Genomic DNA, 19,837 nt, shown 5'->3' on the forward strand with positions numbered 1-19,837 from the left:
GGGTTAATTCAACAAATGACATAATGCAGTCACTCCACATTCTACATTCAGTATAAGTAGAATCATCACATTGCTACCAATGTATACACCTAGCATACATGCTCACACAACATATGTATGATCCACAAAATCCTCCAATTATTTACACCAAACATACTCATAACTCAGGTATATTCACTATGATACCTCCAACAATACATACCGAACACGTGTGCAAAATCAATGCAGGTAAAATCAACAATACACCACAAACAACACTCACATGACATATCTTCACCTATGCCAAGAGTATAACCAACATATACTTCCAATAAAGCATACTAAACTCAGGTGCACTCACAAATCAAACATAATCAAAAAGTTACCTCAGATACTACACCAAACACATATGTACATATCACAACTCAGATTAAATCGACAAAATGCCTCCATCAAAACACCACCGATGTACTTATACTACATCTCGGATTTAATCAACAAGCTATCTTCAATAATACCTCCAGATACATACACCGAACTACATATCTATGATCCACAAGGAACCTTCAAATCATATCAGAACATGGATACATATACTACTTGCAAATGGACAGTCTACCACAGGACTCCTACAACCCAAAACAATCATGATATATATGCAAAATCAGCATATCAGCTCAATCAAAGAGACCAACCTTATGCTACCAACACTCATGGGTTATCGGTATATCTAAACAAAATTCATGCATATGTATCAAGCATGAATACATCAATCAAAAACAACCCAAAATAAAGCAGCCTAATCATCCAGTAACAACCCTGCTCTAAGTTCAAAGGAACGGGTATCAGACAAGAAAAATATACACACCGTGGTATAACATTGCCAGTCAATGTCATACACTACCAAGACTATATCCAATGGGAAAAATTTTATCATCATAAATCCAAATGTACTCTCCCAGTTTACACTAGTAACGATTGTATCCCATAAGTGTTAAGCAATTAGCTCTACACTTCCTTACATCAGCGGGGTCGCATATTCCAATGCACCCTCTAAGTTATCCCACCAGGTATATACAGTTCACGGTCAAAGTTTTCATGGAATAGGATACATCGATCCTTTATAAACTATCCAAGCTGAAAATGATTTCTGACTAAATCAATCCTTCCCACGTCAGTACAAAACATGTACTCAAAGGTGCTCTAGATACATAACTAAGCACAAATAAGCTAAAGGTTCGAACCTCTAAAAATAGATCATGGCAACCCTCTACTGATCAACCAACAAAACTAAATCATTCATCTACTAACTAATCAAGAATACCTTAATCTTCCACAAGCAACTAAGGTATATCCAACCACATAATATCATATGTATAAATGTGTACGACCCAAAAAAAAATCAGAATTTAAGAACATCAAGACACTCTCATCTTCATCCTCAAAACATCAGCCCACACTATATCAGATGAATAAATCTCTACTCCCCATGAGGGCAAGTTAGCATTCAAAACATCAATCATTATTTATCCACATAGTCCCATATCAGAGGAAGCATATATCAATTTTTTTTTTCCATCCTGTTAACTATCCATAACCAACCAGATTTATTAAAATCTCATAGGCACATTCAACCGTAAACTCTCCAGCACCCAATTTATAATCTGATCACCAACCATAATCATCAAACCTGTGAATATCATAAATGACACTCACTATGTCACCATCAATGACAACCCAAATATAAATCATCAAAATAGTTATCCACTAATAGATCATCAAAACAAATATCTAGTAATTGATCATCAGACAACCACATAACATTTACTCTCATAAATCATTAGAAATCAACATATCATAATATCTGATCTCACAATATCCCTCAACCTCAAACCATTCTCAACAATGATCAAACATGGTAACCCCCAATGATCAATTTCCATCGTACCTGGTACCCTAATATCCAAAAGATATGAGTATAAAACTCTCCTGGCTAAGTCAACAGGAATATGTAGGTATCATCCACTACCCAGCTAACAATAGCAGAGGCTAGTATGTACCTCCATCTCCTACGAGTAGTAACAGAAGCTAACACTACTGATGGTATGATAAGAAAAATCACTAGAGATTATAATCCTTTATCTCTATTAAGGTCAACCATCCTCAATGGCTAACCCATCACAAGTAATATGTGCTACAGCAACCAGACAGGTACTAAATAAAGAATGCTAATACCTGTCATAAACTATAAAATTAAACATCATACCTATATGCCGTCTGGAGATGTTCCATCGCTGTCCAGTCCCCAACTTCTGACCTCAAAATTCCGAACGAGAAAATCGCCGGAAATCCATATAAATCCAAAACGGAAATCCAAACACAATCGTAATGGAAAAATCCATGTCACTCAAACAACTACCCAGTTTGACTCGCAAACTTGGGCTAATCCAAAAATCCAGAATACCTAAAGCAGGTGTCATAACCCATTCTGATACCAATAAATTAGTATCAGTCAAATCTCAAAAATCCGTAACACGAAAATAAATCAAACAAGTATCGCCAACCTCGACGCTCTGATACCAAATAAATTGATATCAGGTTATCCCAAACATCCAACATACGAAAACAAAAAAATATCGCCAAACTTTGGCGCGCTGATACCCAATAAACTGATATCAGATTATTCAAAGTATCCATAATACGAAAACAAAGATCGTATAAATCCAGAACACACAGCAAGTATCGTATACCTGCTCTGATACCACTAAATTGTCACGCCCCGGAGGAGTCTCTGTCCGAAGAAATTTCGGCAACATCTCCCCTGTACGGCGGACAATCTGAAACTTTTCTACAAGCACTATACACCTCAGCCACATGCGGCTGGAATAATAACACAAATTAAAACAAACACCACGCAGTTTATAAAGATATTCAGCCTCTGGCTGTCACAACCACGCAATAGGACTCTGACTCGAAATCCACCCTATTCCACTACACTCGTAAAGCTCAAATCCAACGAACTCACCTCTTCTGCCGTCCAGGAAGGCACGTAGTAGAATGAAATCCAATATCATATCAAAAATCCATCAAAAGGTATCACTCCATACAATATCCATAGGAAAAATCCAAAGACAATACTAAAACAAAGTCTGATATAGAAAAAGGCCAAATAAAAACAAATAACTAGTAGAGAACTGGCTCTACGTGCAGATGGGGGCTAGCGCTCCGGACGCTTCAACTGAAAATATCAACAATGGAGGCGAGGGAGTCCAAGCGGGTAAGTACTGATATGCATAATAAAACAAATAATAGACAACACTAATCATGCGTTCTCCCGAATACGAGAAGGAATAAATGCAATCAAACGAAATCGGGAGATAAGCGTACTAACCGAATCAGTCTGAAAGGTAGCGGTCGTCGGGAAGAAATCATAATCACAGTATGCATGTCGATCAAATGCATCCATAAATGCGTATAAGTGCGAATCACAATAAAATGCATGATAAATCGTATGGTGACTCGGACATCATTGCTCTGACGCGATGGTGAGTGGACGGAATCTTGTCGAGTACTCGTCCTCGGCCCCAAATCATAAATGGAGGAGCTCGATGCTCTCGTCTCCTGTGATGGCGGGAGGAAAAATCTCTGGCCACTACCGAGTCTCGACCAACGGAGCAAACAGAGTCCACCATCCGACTACCACGCTACATTAAATGCCAACGAGCCAAACAGAAGGAATCGGGCCACTACCGAGTCACCGACCAGCGGAGCTAAATGAACCGACACACACGATATACCACTAATCCATGGGTGGTGGTGGTGTGTGCGATATGTATAGCGGCGATGGGCTCGAACCAGTGGAGCCGATAATCGACAAAGATGCAAATGACGTGATGATACTAAGCATGACAATCTCATGAATAGCATAGCAAGATCCATACATAAATAAAAGGTGTACCACAAGTCAATGTATCGGATGGAAGGTACACAAACAGATAGGGTATCATATAAACCCTAGGTCCTGAACATGATGTATCACATGGTTGGGTCACTACCGAAAGCATGTATGGTCAGATAAATAATAACATGCAGTGCATAATAAATAAACAAACAACATGTAACAGATCGTGTAGTGACCAACCGAATCAAATGGAAAACACAATTCTTGCTATATGTTAGACACTTTATCATGCATATCAAAAGACATAAATCAAAGTACCCGCCTCCGAAAATAGGAAGGTCCAATCTGACTCCGAGATACTCGTCTCGCGTCAAAGTCCTGTATATTAAACATAATGTCTAGTTTAGCTAATTCTATCATACAACAATTAGCCAAACTAAATTCTAATCCAATTAATCAATTAGGGTTAACTTCGTTACCCTTAACCCTTCTACCATTCAATTGATCAAGGTCTATACATATATATCCGGCCTAACATAATAAATTCAAATCCAAATTCATTTCCTAACCTTTAAATCTGTATACGCTACAACAAGATCAAATTCCTAAATTCCTAAAATCAATACCTCACCTGCTGGAAATTCACCTCGCTGCTCGGATCAAGAAAAGACCAACAATTCACCACTACCAGATTGAGATTCAACACTGGTTACCCCTGGTGAGCAAGAGACAAAAATGCTCAGTCACTCAACATCCATATAGAACACGAAATTAATCTAATACCTACCAAACCTTACCAAAACCAAATTCGTAAGCTCCTTTCCAACGCTACTGTGGTGATGAACCAAAGCAATGAGCAACGGCGAGAGAAGACCAACTGGTGCTGTGATCAAGTGGACCCAAAAATCTAGGGCACGTGAGTTCGGCGGCTGCTGGGAGGGACTCGGGCTGCCGCCGGTGGTGCTCGGGTCAAGAGTCGGCGGTAGTCTGAGGGCTCTCGGTGGCTGGCGGTTAGGGCACAGGGAGTTAGCCGGCGACTAGAGCTCGGGTGGCTAGCGACCGGCCGCGACGCTGTGGCGTCGGAAATGGGGCGTCGACGCTAGGGCACAGCGCACAGAAGAGGGGCTGGCGGCGCCACTGGGACCTCCACGGCGAGGGCACGGGGTGCCCGGCGGTGGCGTCGGGCTGAGGAGAGGGAGGCAGTGGGGTTTGCGGCGCCGGTTAGGGCAAGGATCGGGCGCAAGGGGGGAAGGAAAGCGCGAGCGTGGGTTTCGGCAGGGGAGAAAAACAAACGAAGAAATAATAAAAAGAAAAAGAAACGGAAAAAGGAATTGTAAATATAAACATTTCCTCGTTTAAATGGGAAATCTAAACAGGCTTTCCCAGACCCCGTTTTTATCCCCGTTAACTCGTCCGTACGAGCTCCGAAAAATTCCTGAAAAATTTTCAAAAATTCCGGAAAATTCCCTTATTAATATTCGCCTATTTTTTCGGTATTTTACAGCTAATGTGGGCATATGATGTCATCCACAACAACGGTATGTCGATGCACCCTTGCGGTGCTAGGGGACAGGCGCTTGGAGTCTGGGTACTTGGACATGGTCCAAGCACCTGGACAAGTCAACATAGTCTTGACTTGTCTAGTCTTCCACTCCGGTCGCTTAGGTGATGCTTCGACCATCTAGAGTTGAGCTCACTTGAATTAAATCCAACCTTCTCTCCTCGAGCAGTCTTCGGCTTCTCATCCTTCAGAAGCATCGCACGCGCCCATCTTGTCCGCCGATGTACTCTTCTGCATCATCTCATCCCTTGGATGCACAGAGTCCTTCGACTCACTTCTCATGACATCCTTCTCGCTAGTTACGTCTTCCGTTTGACTTCTTGTATTTTTAAGTTCCTACACACTTATACATAATGATCAAATACAACACAACCTAACTTAACCCAGTTGATCAAATCAAAACCTACTCGGATAAATACAATCTCTACATTTTGATGTGCATCAACCTCAAGTTCAGTTAGGGTAATAAAAGTAAACTAACATAAATAAATTTTGATTTTATAATTTACTACAAAAATTTTGCAATTTATAATAAGTAAGGTAAAGAAAATTTGAAAACCTCCCTCTAAACATAATCTTCTCGCCTTTTGATCACATCAAAATAATAGGGGCATATATTTAAAAAAATCTATAAATTTTTCTAAAGGATTTCTGAAATAGTGACCAGTTTGAGAAAATTTTCAAGAATAATTTTTTGAATATCGAAATTTTTAAAAATTAGAAATCAGATTTGTCTAAAACTAATTTAACAATTATTTTAATGTGTTACAAAATCTTGAAAATTTTTGTCATTTTTAAGCACAATAATTTAAAAACATGATAAAAATTTCAAGTCTAGAACATATTTATTTTGATCATAGTAAATTTTTTAAATAGATAAAATTATTCTCAAAAATAAATTTTTTAAAAATATTTTTATTCTCCTAAAAATCTGGCTAATTTTTCTAGATATGAAAAATATAACTGTAAACTCTCAAAAAAATCAGAATTTTAAAATTAATCTCTGATGGAATTTTAAATTTTAAATTATATTTTTTGATTAAAAATTCATGATAAATCAGATAATTATCAAAAAAAAATAAAAAAATTTTATACTAACTAATAATGCATTTGTGAGTTGCAGAAAAAAATTCAACAGAAAATATGAAAAGTAGGTATACAAACTAATTTATTTTGTAAGCAATATAAAAGTAATTAAAATTCAAGCATGTGTAAAGATTAATTTTAATCAAGTTAAACATGATTTAGAAATTCAAAATACATTCCTATTTATTGGATTAATAAGATATTTTTCTTGGAATATGCTTTCTTGTCACTTTTTTTATTGGGCCCTTATGAAAATTAAAATATCAATTTAGTTCTTGATAATTTCTTAAATTTAAGCTAGTAAAATTTGAACATACAAAGTTTTTAAAATTTTCTATTTTTTCTTTCAATTTTGTATTTTCATTTTTACTTTACCAAATTCTTCTAATGGACATGTTGTTGCTAAAATAATTTTTAATTCTACTTTGTCCTTTTTTAATTTGTTATTCTTAGATTTGAGTTTGCATAAAGACTCATACATTAATTTTATTTCTTCATACAGTTGATTAGGTGGAAGAAGACATACCTCACTTATCATGTTGGTTTCAAAGTTTGTCTCTCCCCCTTCATTGTTGCTTTCCTCTAAAGTGGCTTCCCCTTCATCGATGCTCTCTGTTTAGTGACTCACCGTTAATTCTAGTCGGGCGTAGGCTTCAATCTTTGATTCGAATAACGACAATTCATCTCACGTCACCTTAAGGTTCTTGTGTTTCGTTCGTGTTGATATTTTGTTCTTATCCTTCTCCTTTAGTTTTGGGCAATTGCCCTTCATGTGCCCTTCTTCATTACAGTTGTAGCATTTAATCTTTCTTTTACCTCTTGGATTTTTCTTAGCCTGCAACTCATTAGACTTACTAGATCTTTTTTTTTTTAATTTCCTTACCATATATGCTTCTTGATCTGAATCGAGTGAGAAGTCTAATTCTTATTCAATCTTCTTAGCTTTGAAAGCTAGGTTCTAAGTTGGCTCCTTTTTACTTCTTAGACCTGCACATCGAGTTTTGTGTAATTCTAAAGTTGAAAAGAAACTTTCTGAGGTACTTACCTTAAGATCCTTAAAAATGTAGAATGAATCAACTATGGATGTCCAGTCCGAAGTTCTTGGGAAGATATTTAGGGTGTACCAGAGAGAGTCCCGATTTGTCACCATTTCTCTGAGGTTGGTGATTCCATTGATCAACTCTTTGAGTTTGGCGTATAACTGAGCAATCATTTCCCCTTCTTGAAGTCAGAGATTGTTGAGTTGGTTCTAGAGTAGATCTCTTCTCGTTAGCTTCACCTCCAAGGTTCCTTCATGCAGCTCCAGAAACTTCTCCAAAAGTTCTTTGGCTGACTTGTAGGCTCTGATCCGGTTGATTTATTAGGATGGTAAAATGTTGAGCAGATGAAACTCTGCTTTATCATTGGCGACGAAGTCCTCTTGTCTTTATTAGTCCAATAGTCTTCTTCCTTTTTAGCTCCGTGTTGATCTAAGGGACTTACAAAACCATATGTCTATATGTAGATGACATACTTATCATTGGAAGTAATGATAAGATAATCAAATTCACTAAAGATATGTTAAACTCAAGATTTGACATGAAAGACATGAGCCTAACTGATGTGATTTTAGGAATTAAAATTCTTAGAACAACAGGACTTATTCTTAGTCAGTCTCATTACGTGAATAAGATTCTTAAGAAATTCACCAAGAGTGATAATGCATTGACATAAATGCTGATAGATACGAGTCAATATCTATCAAAAAATTGAAGAGAAAGTATCTCTAAAAAAGAGTACTCTCGAGTGATTGGAAGACTGATGTACCTGATGAATTATACACGACCAGACTTAGTCTATGCAGTAAGTAAGCTAAGTAGATATACAAATAATCCCAGTGTTGAGCACTAGAAAGGGATAACAAGAGTACTGAGGTACTTGAGATATACTCGTGAATATGAACTATACTATGTAAGATATCTTGCTGTAATCTAAGGATACAGTGATACAAGTTGGATATCTGACATAAAAGACTCTAGGTCTATGAGTGGATATGTATTCACTCTTGGAGATGCAACCATTTCCTAGAAATCATTTAAGCAAACTGTAATAATCAGATTCACGATGGAATCTGAGTTTGTAGCTCTTGACAAATGTGGTGAAAAGACAGAATGACTACGATAATTCTTAGACGATGTTCCAAGATGGCCAAAACTAGTGCCAACAATTTGCATACATTGCGATAGTCAATCAACAATTAGCCAGACATAGAGTCATCTGTATAATGGTAAGTCTAGACATATACATCGTAGATATAATACTATTAGATAAGTATTCTCCATGGGAGTTATCATTGTTGAACATATAATGTCAAAGGATAACTGGCAGATCTGTTAACCAAAAGGTTAAATAGAAAGTTAGTTGCAAGCTCATCGTGAGAGATAAGCTTGATGCCGATGGTAAATATTGGTGCAAAGGTAACACAATCTATGTAGACTAAGGATTCCAAGAACTAACTTCAAAGGGAGAACTTAATTATATTGACAAAGTTGTTCACTATAGGGGAACAACCGGATGGACCAATGAAGACCACCGGAAGCTTGGCAGAACCAGCCCCCTAGCAATCTAAGATTATCCGCTTAGGTCATCACAATAGATAAGTTAGAATTGATTTTATGTAATTTTAATTCAATAATTTTTCCAAAATCTCCGGTAAATTGTCTAATAAATTATCCCCTCACACCCTTGGCTGTGATTTTTTACCGGTGCCAGACACTAAAGATGAAGAAAAACTTTTTCATTATCTTGATGACCGATGAAAATTTTATGTGAGATTGAATCGGTCATCCTCAAAATTAATCAATGTAAGTTAAATATATGATACCGACTAAAAAATAGCAAAACTAACTTCGATGACAAACATGAATTAGGTTGGGCAAGCAATGATGAGCTTCATGTTTTGGAGTTCTTAGGTACATAAAGCACAAATGGTGTATTTGTTTAGTCAATGATGCAATCGAGCTACCAGTTGTCTGGTAATGAGCCAAATCAGCAGCGAGTTGGCGACTCGAATTAGGAGACCAAATTCGAGAAAAAGTTTCCCTCTTCTCTTTTCTTGATGCAGTAAGAAAGGAACTCTTCCCCCATCAGAAAACTTTTTAGATAACCTTTGAACAAACCACAAGTATAAGTTCCATCTCAATTGAGCCCAATTCATCTCGATCGAGCTAAGTTCCAACCTAATGTCGTCGACCTCGAATAGACTCGGTGCACCCTCCTTCGAATTATTCAATTTGCTAACTTCATCCTAACCAAACTCGAATTACTTCAGTCACTTTTTTCATTTGCCATTAGAACTTATTAAAATAGTGTCTGTTCACGGCATAGGCCGGCCTATGTAGGGCCTACCAAATTGGGAGCTCTTGTTTTTCTATGTTTTAATATAATTTTTATTTTTTAAAAAAAATATTCACTCTTAATTTTAGATTAATTTAAAAAACATTAATTTTAAATTTTAATTTATTATAATTTTATTTATTATTAATTTTTTAATTGTATATATTATTTTTAAAACTCAATTGATTCTTTCTTTTATGCATTAATCTCATGCATCCACACAATTTTCGATGATTTTGCATCATTTTCTTATCGCATGAGTATTCTCGTGTCTTTACTTCCTTCATCGATGATACAAAAAGGACATCATTTTTTTTCTAGTTTTTCATATAAGATCATAAAATAAAAATTTTCATTCATTTGATACAAAGCATCATGTTAACATTTTGAAACATCATTAATATTAAAAATTGAAATTTTAAACTTTTCGTTAGAATATAATTAAAAAAAATACAGAATTAATCTTATAAAAAATTAAAATTTTCATTAATGAATGGATAACTTATAAAATAGTTAATATAGTTTTATAAAAAAAAATAAAATTAAAATTAATAAATGTAAATAATAATTTAGTAATTTTATGGATTAAAAAACAAATATTATCAAAATTAGAATATAACATTTTAATTAATATTAATAAATTTAAAAAATAAAAAAATATTATTTTAAAAAATATATTAAATACTTTCTTTTACCTAGCGCCACGGGACCGTTGAGGTTTGAATAATACACTAATATTTATATCTATTGTGATTCAACCATAATAACTTTATTTAAAAAAATGCAATGTAAATTCTCGGGGAGAAATAGTTTTGATCAAAATTATTTCAATAGTAATTAATCAATTTTAATTAATTTTAACTAAATTAGAATAATTTTAATCAATATCAAAATGATTTTTTTCAATAATAAAAAGACATCAAATGAAAATTTCCCTATTGAATAATAATAATACTTAAAATAGAATGGAAGGTTTCTACTGCTTCTCTTTTCTTTCTATATGCCACAATCTTTTTTTATCGGATGATATCCTCTTAGCCCTTTTTTAATCTGCTCTTGGATCAAGGAAAAGGAGTTCAAATTCTCTGTCCTCAAATTTTTCTATCCCCGTATTTTCTTATCGATCGGACGGACCATATTACATCTCAAAAATATCTTATACATCATGAAAATACTATACACATCTTAACGATGTCATAATGTCTTGAGATGTAATTTGGTCTGTCCGATCGACAGAAAATATGAGGACAAAAAAATTTAGGGACAGAAAAATTTGAGGACAGGAAAAGACCCCATCCCCTTTTTCTCTTATAAGAAACAGGGGGAAAAATGAAACGTCGTCTGCCAATTCGTTTCATAATCATTACAAAATAAATAAATAATTAATTAATTAATGATCCCTAAAAAGATTAATAGATAGGAGATGGGAGTGGATTTATATCTAGAGATTCAACTTCTGGATTATAAATTTTTGTCCATTTATTATCTCAATTTTTGTTTCTTCGGTCATAAAAGGTGAATATGTTCACCCAGTATCCCTGTTAATTTGTCTCAGGACTAACACGAAGAAGATAAATTACGGACGACTACTAATTTTTGAAATAATGACTAACACATAAGAAAAATATTTACCTCGATTTTATCGAAATTCGAACTCCAGATCTTATGATAATAACATTTCATGCGCTAACGATTAAATCGTACCAAGGAGACCTCAAATTTTGCTTCCACTGTGGCAAAAAAGCGAGTACGCTCACCCCCAACACTTTCGCCAATTCGTCTCAGGGTCAATACAGAGGAAGTAAATCATGGACGGTTACTAGACTTTGGAATAATGATTAACATATAAAGAAAATATTTACTTCGATTTTAACGAAATTTAAAATCCAAATTTCATTATGACAATACATCATGCGCTAATCACTATTTAACGGAGATAGTCAACGATTGGTAGTTTGTAAACCCCTACATTGTCGATGCTTAAATTCCTATACCTCGAAATAACTCACTCATTCGTTATCAGTTATCCTGATTTACCTATTCCATATTATAACATATATTCGTAAGTGAAAAAGGTGAAGCACTCGTCCAAGCATCCCGGCCCGCCCGCCCCAGACAAACATAAGGAGAATAAATCATGGTTACCAAGGGAGGAGTTACGCGCTACCAGTTCGACCACTCAACCTCTCTACTTCACGCGGCAAACCTCTGTACATTCACCTCAGCTATCCCCGTGGTTCTCTTTTAACACAACAGAGGAACAGATGAGAGGAGGGAAAGAGAGGAAGGAGGAAGAGGAGGAGCAGCGGTAACCCTAAAGGTCGTGAGCCAGAGAACCGTTGCGGATCGTACGCTCGCCTCCTGGTGTGCCCACGTCCAATTTTGCAGTTGCTGTACGAGAAATCTCTGGTTTGTTTCGCAGATCTCAGGATTTCAACCATTTCTTTGTTGGTTAGTGTCCCCTCTCGAATAAGTAGGAATGTGTGTGCGGGATTGATAGTTGTGCCTTTGCATTCTTTTGATTTTGGGGGCGGAATGAAGGTTTTGTTCTGTAAATCGGATTTTTAGGAATGGAAATCGGATAAACACTTTTTTTTCCCTAATTAATGTCGTTTTGTGTGATTTTAGGTTGCTGGAGAGAAGAGTGGCGGATTGTGTGCTCAGTTTCTGATACTTGCTCTTGGTTTACAGTTTGGGGGAAGATGAGAAAATGAGATTTCGCTGTGTAATCTACTGCGTTTGGATTGTTCTTAATGGCATGATTGGATTTAAGTGATGATAAAGCTTTTCATCAAATGGATAGGATTCCTGAGTTGAAAATGACATCCAGTCAAAATTCTTTTATTCTTAAGGTTTCAGGGGTGCACGCAAACTTACTTGAATCAGAGGTAAATGGCACAATGGTTGATCAAAATGAATCTATGCCTGAGGTTGACTCCATTGAAGGAGGAAGAAGTTCTTTCAATGGAGCCAGTCATCCCCTAGAGCCAATGGATACTGATCTCGTGAAATTGGTGTATGTGGCAATTGACCAAGAGAAATCTGATGCAGGATGTTTACTGAAAGGCATCTCTACAAAAGGTCCATTACCACCAGATAAGAGCTTCCCCATTGAACTGAATGAATCAGATTCCTTATCTTCTTCATTTGCTATGCCAAGGGTGTTACAGCCAATGGAGACAACATTCTTGCCACCAGATTCTGATGGAAAGGAATGCATCTGATCTGGGATGCTTCCCTTCCCCCAAGTGGCAACGTCAGTCCGCACAATAGCATTGATAGCAATGGAGTGGTAACTGCAATGAGTATAGTTAAACTTGTACGAGTACATATAGAAGTGGGATTACTAGTGATGGTATGCTTAGCTCAGAAAGGTTATGTGATAGTGCAAAGGGTAGGTCATAGGAGACTGAGTCACTGGAGAGCATTAAAACTAGTATTAGTAGAGCAAGTGATAGCAGCGGTATCAGTGATGATAGCTGCTGGAGTTTTATTACTGGAAGTGTAAATAAGCCACACAAGGGAAATGATCCTAGATGGAAGGCTATTCTAACAGTTCGATCTCGAGATGGTATTCTAGGTATGAGCCAGTTCCGACTGCTCAAACGCGTTGGATGTGGCAATATTGGCAGTGTTTATCTCTCAGAGTTGAGTGGCACAAGGTGCTACTTTGCGATGAAAGTGATGGACAAGGCATCTCTTGCAAGTAGGAAGAAGTTGATGAGGGCTCAAACAGAGAGGGAAATTCTCCAACTCCCGGATCACCCTTTCTTGCCAACTTTGTACACATTTTGAGACTGACAGATTTTTGTGCTTGGTGATGGAATTCTGCCCTGGTGGTGATTTGCATAAGCTGACTCAACGACAGCCAGGGAAACATTTTTCTGAGTATGCAGCAAGGTAACAACCCTGTTAACTTTCATTCCATAAATTTACATATTTATCCTTTTATTTCCTGAATTGAATATGGCAAGTTCCCATTTCCTGAATTGAATTTTTGGTCCTAAGAAAATATGTGGGTAACCTAAACGGTTAGGAAATGGGATTAATAAAGTAAAAATTATGAAGCAAAAAATTTTCACTTCCCCAGTCATACCTCCAGTTAGTGTTATGTACAATCTCATCATTTCGTGTAATACATTTACTTCAAAAATACTCTGGATGTTCCTCTTCACTTAGGCCATCCTGCTCAAACTATATGAACAAGGCATTTCTCTATTTTCATTACACTAAATTATAAGTTGTTAAGACAATTTTCTACACGCACACAGATATATCTATATTTATATATTTTTTCTCATATGTAATTACATTACATTTTTTAGATCCTCGAGGTTTCAAAATACATATAATCACCCAAATTGTATTTTCTGGCAGATGATTTGTGTGTGTGTGTGTTATTGATCAGATTTTATGCTGCTGAAGTACTACCTGCCCTTGAGCATCTACACATGCTTGGAGTAGTGTACAGAGATCTGAAATCAGAAAATGTATTTGCTCGTGATGATGGGCACATAATGCTTTCTGATTTTGATCTCTCCTTGAGATGTGTTGTTTTGCCGACTGATAAAATCATCATCACTCGATTCAGATTCTTCAAAACGTACAGCTGATGCATTTTGTGTCCAACCAACATGCATTGAGCCAACTTCAGTTTGTGTTCAGCCTGCATGCTTCGTGCCAAGACTCTTTCCCCAATAGAACAAGAAAAAGACAAGAAAACCATGGGCCGAGACACCAAGGCAGCAGGTTGCCGTGCTGCCTGAACTTGTGGTCGAGCCAACAACTGCCCGATCGATGTCCTTTGTCGGAACCCATGGGTATTTAGCCCCCAAGATCATCAAAGGTGAAGAGCATGGAAGTGCTGTGGACTGGTGGATCTTTGGTATCTTCCTCCATGAACTCCTTTCTGGGAAGACACCCTTCAAGGGCTCTAGCAACATAGCGTCATTGTTCAATGTGGTAGGTCGACAGCTTAGATTATTTCCTGAAACTCCATCGGCTGAGATAAAGCAGCACCCATTTTTTGATGGTGTCAATTGGGCACTGATACAGTGCAGCACCTCTCCAGAGGTGCCAAGGCCGGTGGAGCCAGAGTTACTGCTAAATTCAGAGCAACTAATGGATTCGGGACCAGCAGCAAAAGGATTGTAGCAGCAGATGTGAAGCCTGGAGGCAAGTATTTGGACTTTGAGTTCTTTTAGCTTGTACCTCATTGTCTAATCAATCTCATTGTTATCTATTATCCTATCTTAACCCAATCATTTTTAGGTTTGCCTTGAAGGTGCATGGATCCTCCTCGAGTTAACGGTAAAGATTTTCATTCGAAGTATTCTCACTAGTTACATTGTCAAGTATGCTTTCTCCCAGTAAAAGGTAAAACCAATTTCGAAGATGCTTCAATGAAAGGTGTAACAATGCTCTTTTGGTCCATTTTGGATGATATAGTTGGACCCAAATTTAAAAGATTTGGTCCATCAAATCATTACTACTTTTTCCTAGGGATATTTTTTTCTTACAATTCTACTAATGAAGATTCATAACAATACTTCCAAAAGGGAGTGTAGTAGATGTTATACAACTCTAATATATAGTTGCTAAAAGGATACTTTTTCAACTTATTCACAGAAGTATAATACTTCTTTCTAAGATGTTTTTGACTTGACCTCGATCGATTGAACTCTTATGTCGATCTCCTTGCAAATTGATTCTAGTGCTTAGTGACCTTCTAACTCTAGATTAACTCTGATGTGATGGAGACGGTAAGGGCCACGTGGCAGGCTTAGGACTCGGTGGTCAATGTAGAACCAAGTTAGCCAACTTATGGCCTAACACAATTGGAGTCAACCTGAGTCATGTTCAAGTTAAGTCCAACTAGCTAGATCTAAAATCAGGCTCAGATTAAATTGCTCCCAAGCTCGGATGTAACAAAGCGATCATAATGGTGTCAATTACCAAAAGGTGTGCCCTTTGGTGAAGAAGAATAGGTATGTGCCCCTTGGGAATCTTGGTCATCTCTTCGCTCCTTATATAAAATATTGGTGACAACATTGAGAGGTACATTGTGGCATTGCATATTTTCTTTTTTTAACTTTGCATCATCGAGAGGTCTCACTAAGATCCATCTTAGCCTCTTTTCTCAGTAAGGATCTTTTGGTCCATAAATTATGGATCAGTGGATGACCTATTGTATGAGGACTCTTAATTTGAATGGACTCTACCTTTAAATAAATAGGGTCCATCCAAATCAAGGATCTAAAAAAATGGACCATCTCCTGATCCATAATTTGTAGACTAGAGGATCCATCCTCCTCTTTTCTAATCAATTTTCAATCCTTTTAGTTGTCCTTATCCAGTCAACGTCGGCGAAAACCTTCACCGGAGTCCTTGCATTACTTGGTCTGACAATTGCCAACCGGACAACTATCCGATCCAATTGGAGCCAATCCGACAAAAACAGACTTGAGAGGAATCGATTTGACAGACATCCAACCTCCTAAAAGAGTTCAGTTGCGATACATCAAGGAGTTAGCTCATCCCTTAATCTCAAACCTGGTTAAAGTCTTTGATCATTCTTCTCTAGATATCCACAAAGCATGACTAAGGCCTTTTTGTTGTTGTTGTAGGTTTGTGACACACTCTAGAAACTCATTTAGCTGGTTTTTTCTGGTTTGAAATTAGCCGATTACTCTTGTGTCTCACCAACTATGATCTCACACTAAATCCCCTCAGTGCCTAGTAGGTTGCCCAACTTGTGTATATAATTTTTTCCAATGTAAAGATTTTCAAAACCGCCAACACTGCTATTCTCTGTTCCAGACGTCCCTTTTCTTCCCTCCTCATGTACCTCTATTTCTGATGAAGCTGCAAATGCATCAGATTTCTTTCATTTTTTATTTTATATAACAAGGACATTTTATCTCATCAATCCTCTCTCAATTAAATAACACAGCTATCCTCTAATAAGTGTACGGCTGATTTTGATTTTTTTACAGGCCGGTTTCAAATTTAAACACTGAATTGGTTGGGTAAATTTGATTAAACAAATAATATTCACGTGGTAACAATTAACAGTTACAATTGATATTATAATAGATACAAAATTATAATATATATTACAGTAGATATAAAATCATAATTATTATAACACAGACTTTAATTGTTCACTTAATATTTATGTTATACTTACTGCAGTACCGACTTAATTGATTTAACAATATTAATATTTTAATAATTACCAAACTGTGACTAGTGTAATTTTATATCAGTTACAAAACCATAAATTACTATAATATTATAATAATTATAATTTCAGCTGAATTTAAATTTAAAATTGAATTATTAAAGACACCTGTATGATTTTAGTTGGGACCGAGTGGGGTGGGGCCGTCCCCACGACAAGAGTTTGCCCTTCGGATTTGTGCGTTTTTGCAAACCAAAAAACCAAAAAAAAAAAAAGTGACGCAGTAGCTGGAGGAGGAGAGAAAGAACAGTCTGGCCTATTAAATGTCAGTCTGCAACTTCACCTTCTCGCTATAACTCTGAAACCACTCTCTCTTTCAGCTTTCAGCTTTTAGCTTTCAGCTTCAGCCTTTAGTTTGTGTAGTGGTGATGGAATTGGTGACGGTGGTGGTTCTGTTGGGCTTCGTGGCGGCGTACGCGGTGTGGTTCGCGCGGCTGGCGTCAGGGCTGCGCGGGCCGCGTGTGTGGCCAGTGGTGGGGAGCCTTCCGGGGCTGGTGCAGCACTCGGAGCGCATGCACGAGTGGATCGCCGATAACCTTCGCGGCGCCGGAGGCACGTACCAGACCTGCATCTGCGCCGTCCCTGGGCTGGCGCGCCGTCAGGGACTCGTCACCGTGACCTGCGAGCCCCGGAACCTGGAGCACGTGCTCAGGACGCGGTTCGAGAACTACCCCAAGGGGCCCACGTGGCACGCCGTCTTCCGCGACCTCCTCGGCGACGGCATCTTCAACTCCGACGGCGAGACGTGGCTCGCGCAGCGGAAGACTGCCGCGCTCGAGTTCACCACCCGCACGCTCCGCGCCGCCATGTCGCGGTGGGTTTCGCGGTCCATCCACCGCTGCCTCATCCCTATTCTGAAGGAGGCCTCCGCCGCCTCCGCCTCGGTCGACCTGCAGGACCTCCTCCTCCGGCTCACCTTCGACAACATCTGCGGACTGGCCTTCGGGAAGGACCCCGAGACGCTGGCGCCGGAGCTACCGGAGAACTCATTCGCTGCCGCGTTCGACCGGGCCACCGAGGCCAGCCTCCGCCGGTTCATCTTACCGGAGGTGGTGTGGCGGTTCAAGAAGTGGCTCCGGGTCGGCATGGAGGCCACGCTCTCCCGCAGCGTCGCGCGAGTCGACGGGTACCTCTCGGCCATCATCAAGGCCCGCAAGCTGGAGCTCGGCGACGGCGGTGCTGGCGGCCGGAGCTACGACGATCTCCTCTCCCGGTTCATGAAGAAGGGCGAGTACGCCGATTCGTTCCTCCAGCACGTGGTGCTTAACTTCATACTCGCCGGCCGGGACACCTCCTCGGTCGCGCTATGCTGGTTCTTCTGGCTCGTCTCCGTCCACCCCGCCGTCGAGCGCCGCATCGTGGCCGAGCTCGTCGCCGTTCTGACCGAGTCCCGAGGCGGCGATCCCAGTGAGTGGCTCGCCGCCCCACTCGCCTTCGAGGAGCTCGACCGTCTCGTCTATCTCAAAGCCGCCCTATCGGAGACGCTCCGTCTCTACCCGTCGGTACCCGAAGACTCCAAGTACGTGCACTCCGACGACGTCCTCCCCGACGGTACATTCGTCCCCGCAGGCTCCTCCATCACTTACTCCATTTACTCCGCCGGAAGAATGAAATCGGTGTGGGGGGACGACTGCCTCGAGTTCCGACCCGAGCGGTGGCTATCACCGGACGGCAAGCGGTTCGAGCCGCACGACTCGTTCAAGTTCGTGGCCTTCAATGCCGGGCCGCGGATCTGCCTCGGAAAGGACCTCGCCTACCTGCAGATGAAGTCGGTAGCGGCGTCGGTGCTGCTGCGCCACCGCCTCAAGGTGGCTGCCGGCCACCGCGTGGAGCAAAAGATGTCACTCACGCTGTTCATGAAGGATGGGTTGAGGATGAACGTGTTCGACCGGGACTTGACCTGCGAGTTCGGAAGGGCGTCCCGGCCGGGGACGTCGCCGTCGGCAGTGGTTGAAACCGCAGCCTAATTTGTAGGCAACAAGCGGGAATGGCAAACATATTGTTGTCGTGTGATTGAATTGAAGAAGAAAATTAAGGATTATTTCACGTTGTGTAATAATAGATCATTTGATGTGAGAAAATTTATATTATTGGATTTTTATTTTTATTTTTATTATTATTATTATTATTATTATTATTATTATTTTATCTTGAATGTGTTCCATAGATAAAACTTTTGCTAGTAAAGAATTGGAGATATTTATTGATATGGTGATGAAAATGGATCCCACAGTAGATGGATCAAAGTAGGAAAGAACGATTGATGTAGAGGTTAAAATAAAGACAGTCGAAGCATAGGTCCCTCGATCGAGCATAGTGGGTTGAAAGGGCTACATGGCCGGTCGAATATGGCTGTTCAGATGGTCGTCTGCGGAGAGTCTATGACTCTGATAAGAGACAAGATGTAAATCCCTCGGACCATCGTCCCGACCGGACGCCATGACCAATCGGATGAAAGGTAGCCCTCCGATAACAGAAAGGTCGAATAAAGGAAGATAGCTTTGTTCAGTATGACCTAGCGGGGACGCCCTTGTCAAGCGGCCTCTGATTAGTGTCCGGTCAGCCTACAATAGGATCCACCTACGTATCTCAGCGTATTCTTTTAGAGATTGATGTCACTGACAACGAAGCATGTCCAACAACCAGACTGTACTTTAGACACTTTCATCCTGTTACATCAGGGATTTGTGCA

At 39.1% G+C, this 19,837-nt stretch overlaps 1 protein-coding gene, 1 long non-coding RNA gene and 1 pseudogene across 2 annotated transcripts; 2 read left to right on the plus strand and 1 right to left on the minus strand.

The window, feature by feature from the left end:
- Positions 1–4,210: 4,210 nt before the first annotated feature.
- On the minus strand, positions 4,211–5,163 carry LOC121968438. Its single transcript, XR_006108142.1, has 3 exons — positions 4,678–5,163; positions 4,512–4,595; positions 4,211–4,258 (listed from the first exon to the last, which is right to left on the minus strand). It is a non-coding gene; the product is annotated as an uncharacterized LOC121968438 (long non-coding RNA).
- A 6,884-nt stretch (positions 5,164–12,047) lies between these two features.
- On the plus strand, positions 12,048–15,157 carry LOC122056753 (annotated as a pseudogene).
- Positions 15,158–15,177: 20 nt separating this feature from the next.
- On the plus strand, positions 15,178–19,245 carry LOC122056754 (cytochrome P450 86A22-like). Its single transcript, XM_042618850.1, has one exon. It carries the CDS (start codon positions 17,514–17,516, stop codon positions 19,110–19,112), a length of 1,599 nt encoding a protein of 532 aa, XP_042474784.1. The 5' UTR covers positions 15,178–17,513; the 3' UTR covers positions 19,113–19,245.
- The last annotated feature ends 592 nt before the right edge of the window (positions 19,246–19,837 follow it).

This window comes from Zingiber officinale, chromosome 3B (assembly GCF_018446385.1).
Source record: "Zingiber officinale cultivar Zhangliang chromosome 3B, Zo_v1.1, whole genome shotgun sequence".
In the NCBI taxonomy this organism is placed as follows: Eukaryota; Viridiplantae; Streptophyta; class Magnoliopsida; order Zingiberales; family Zingiberaceae; genus Zingiber; species Zingiber officinale.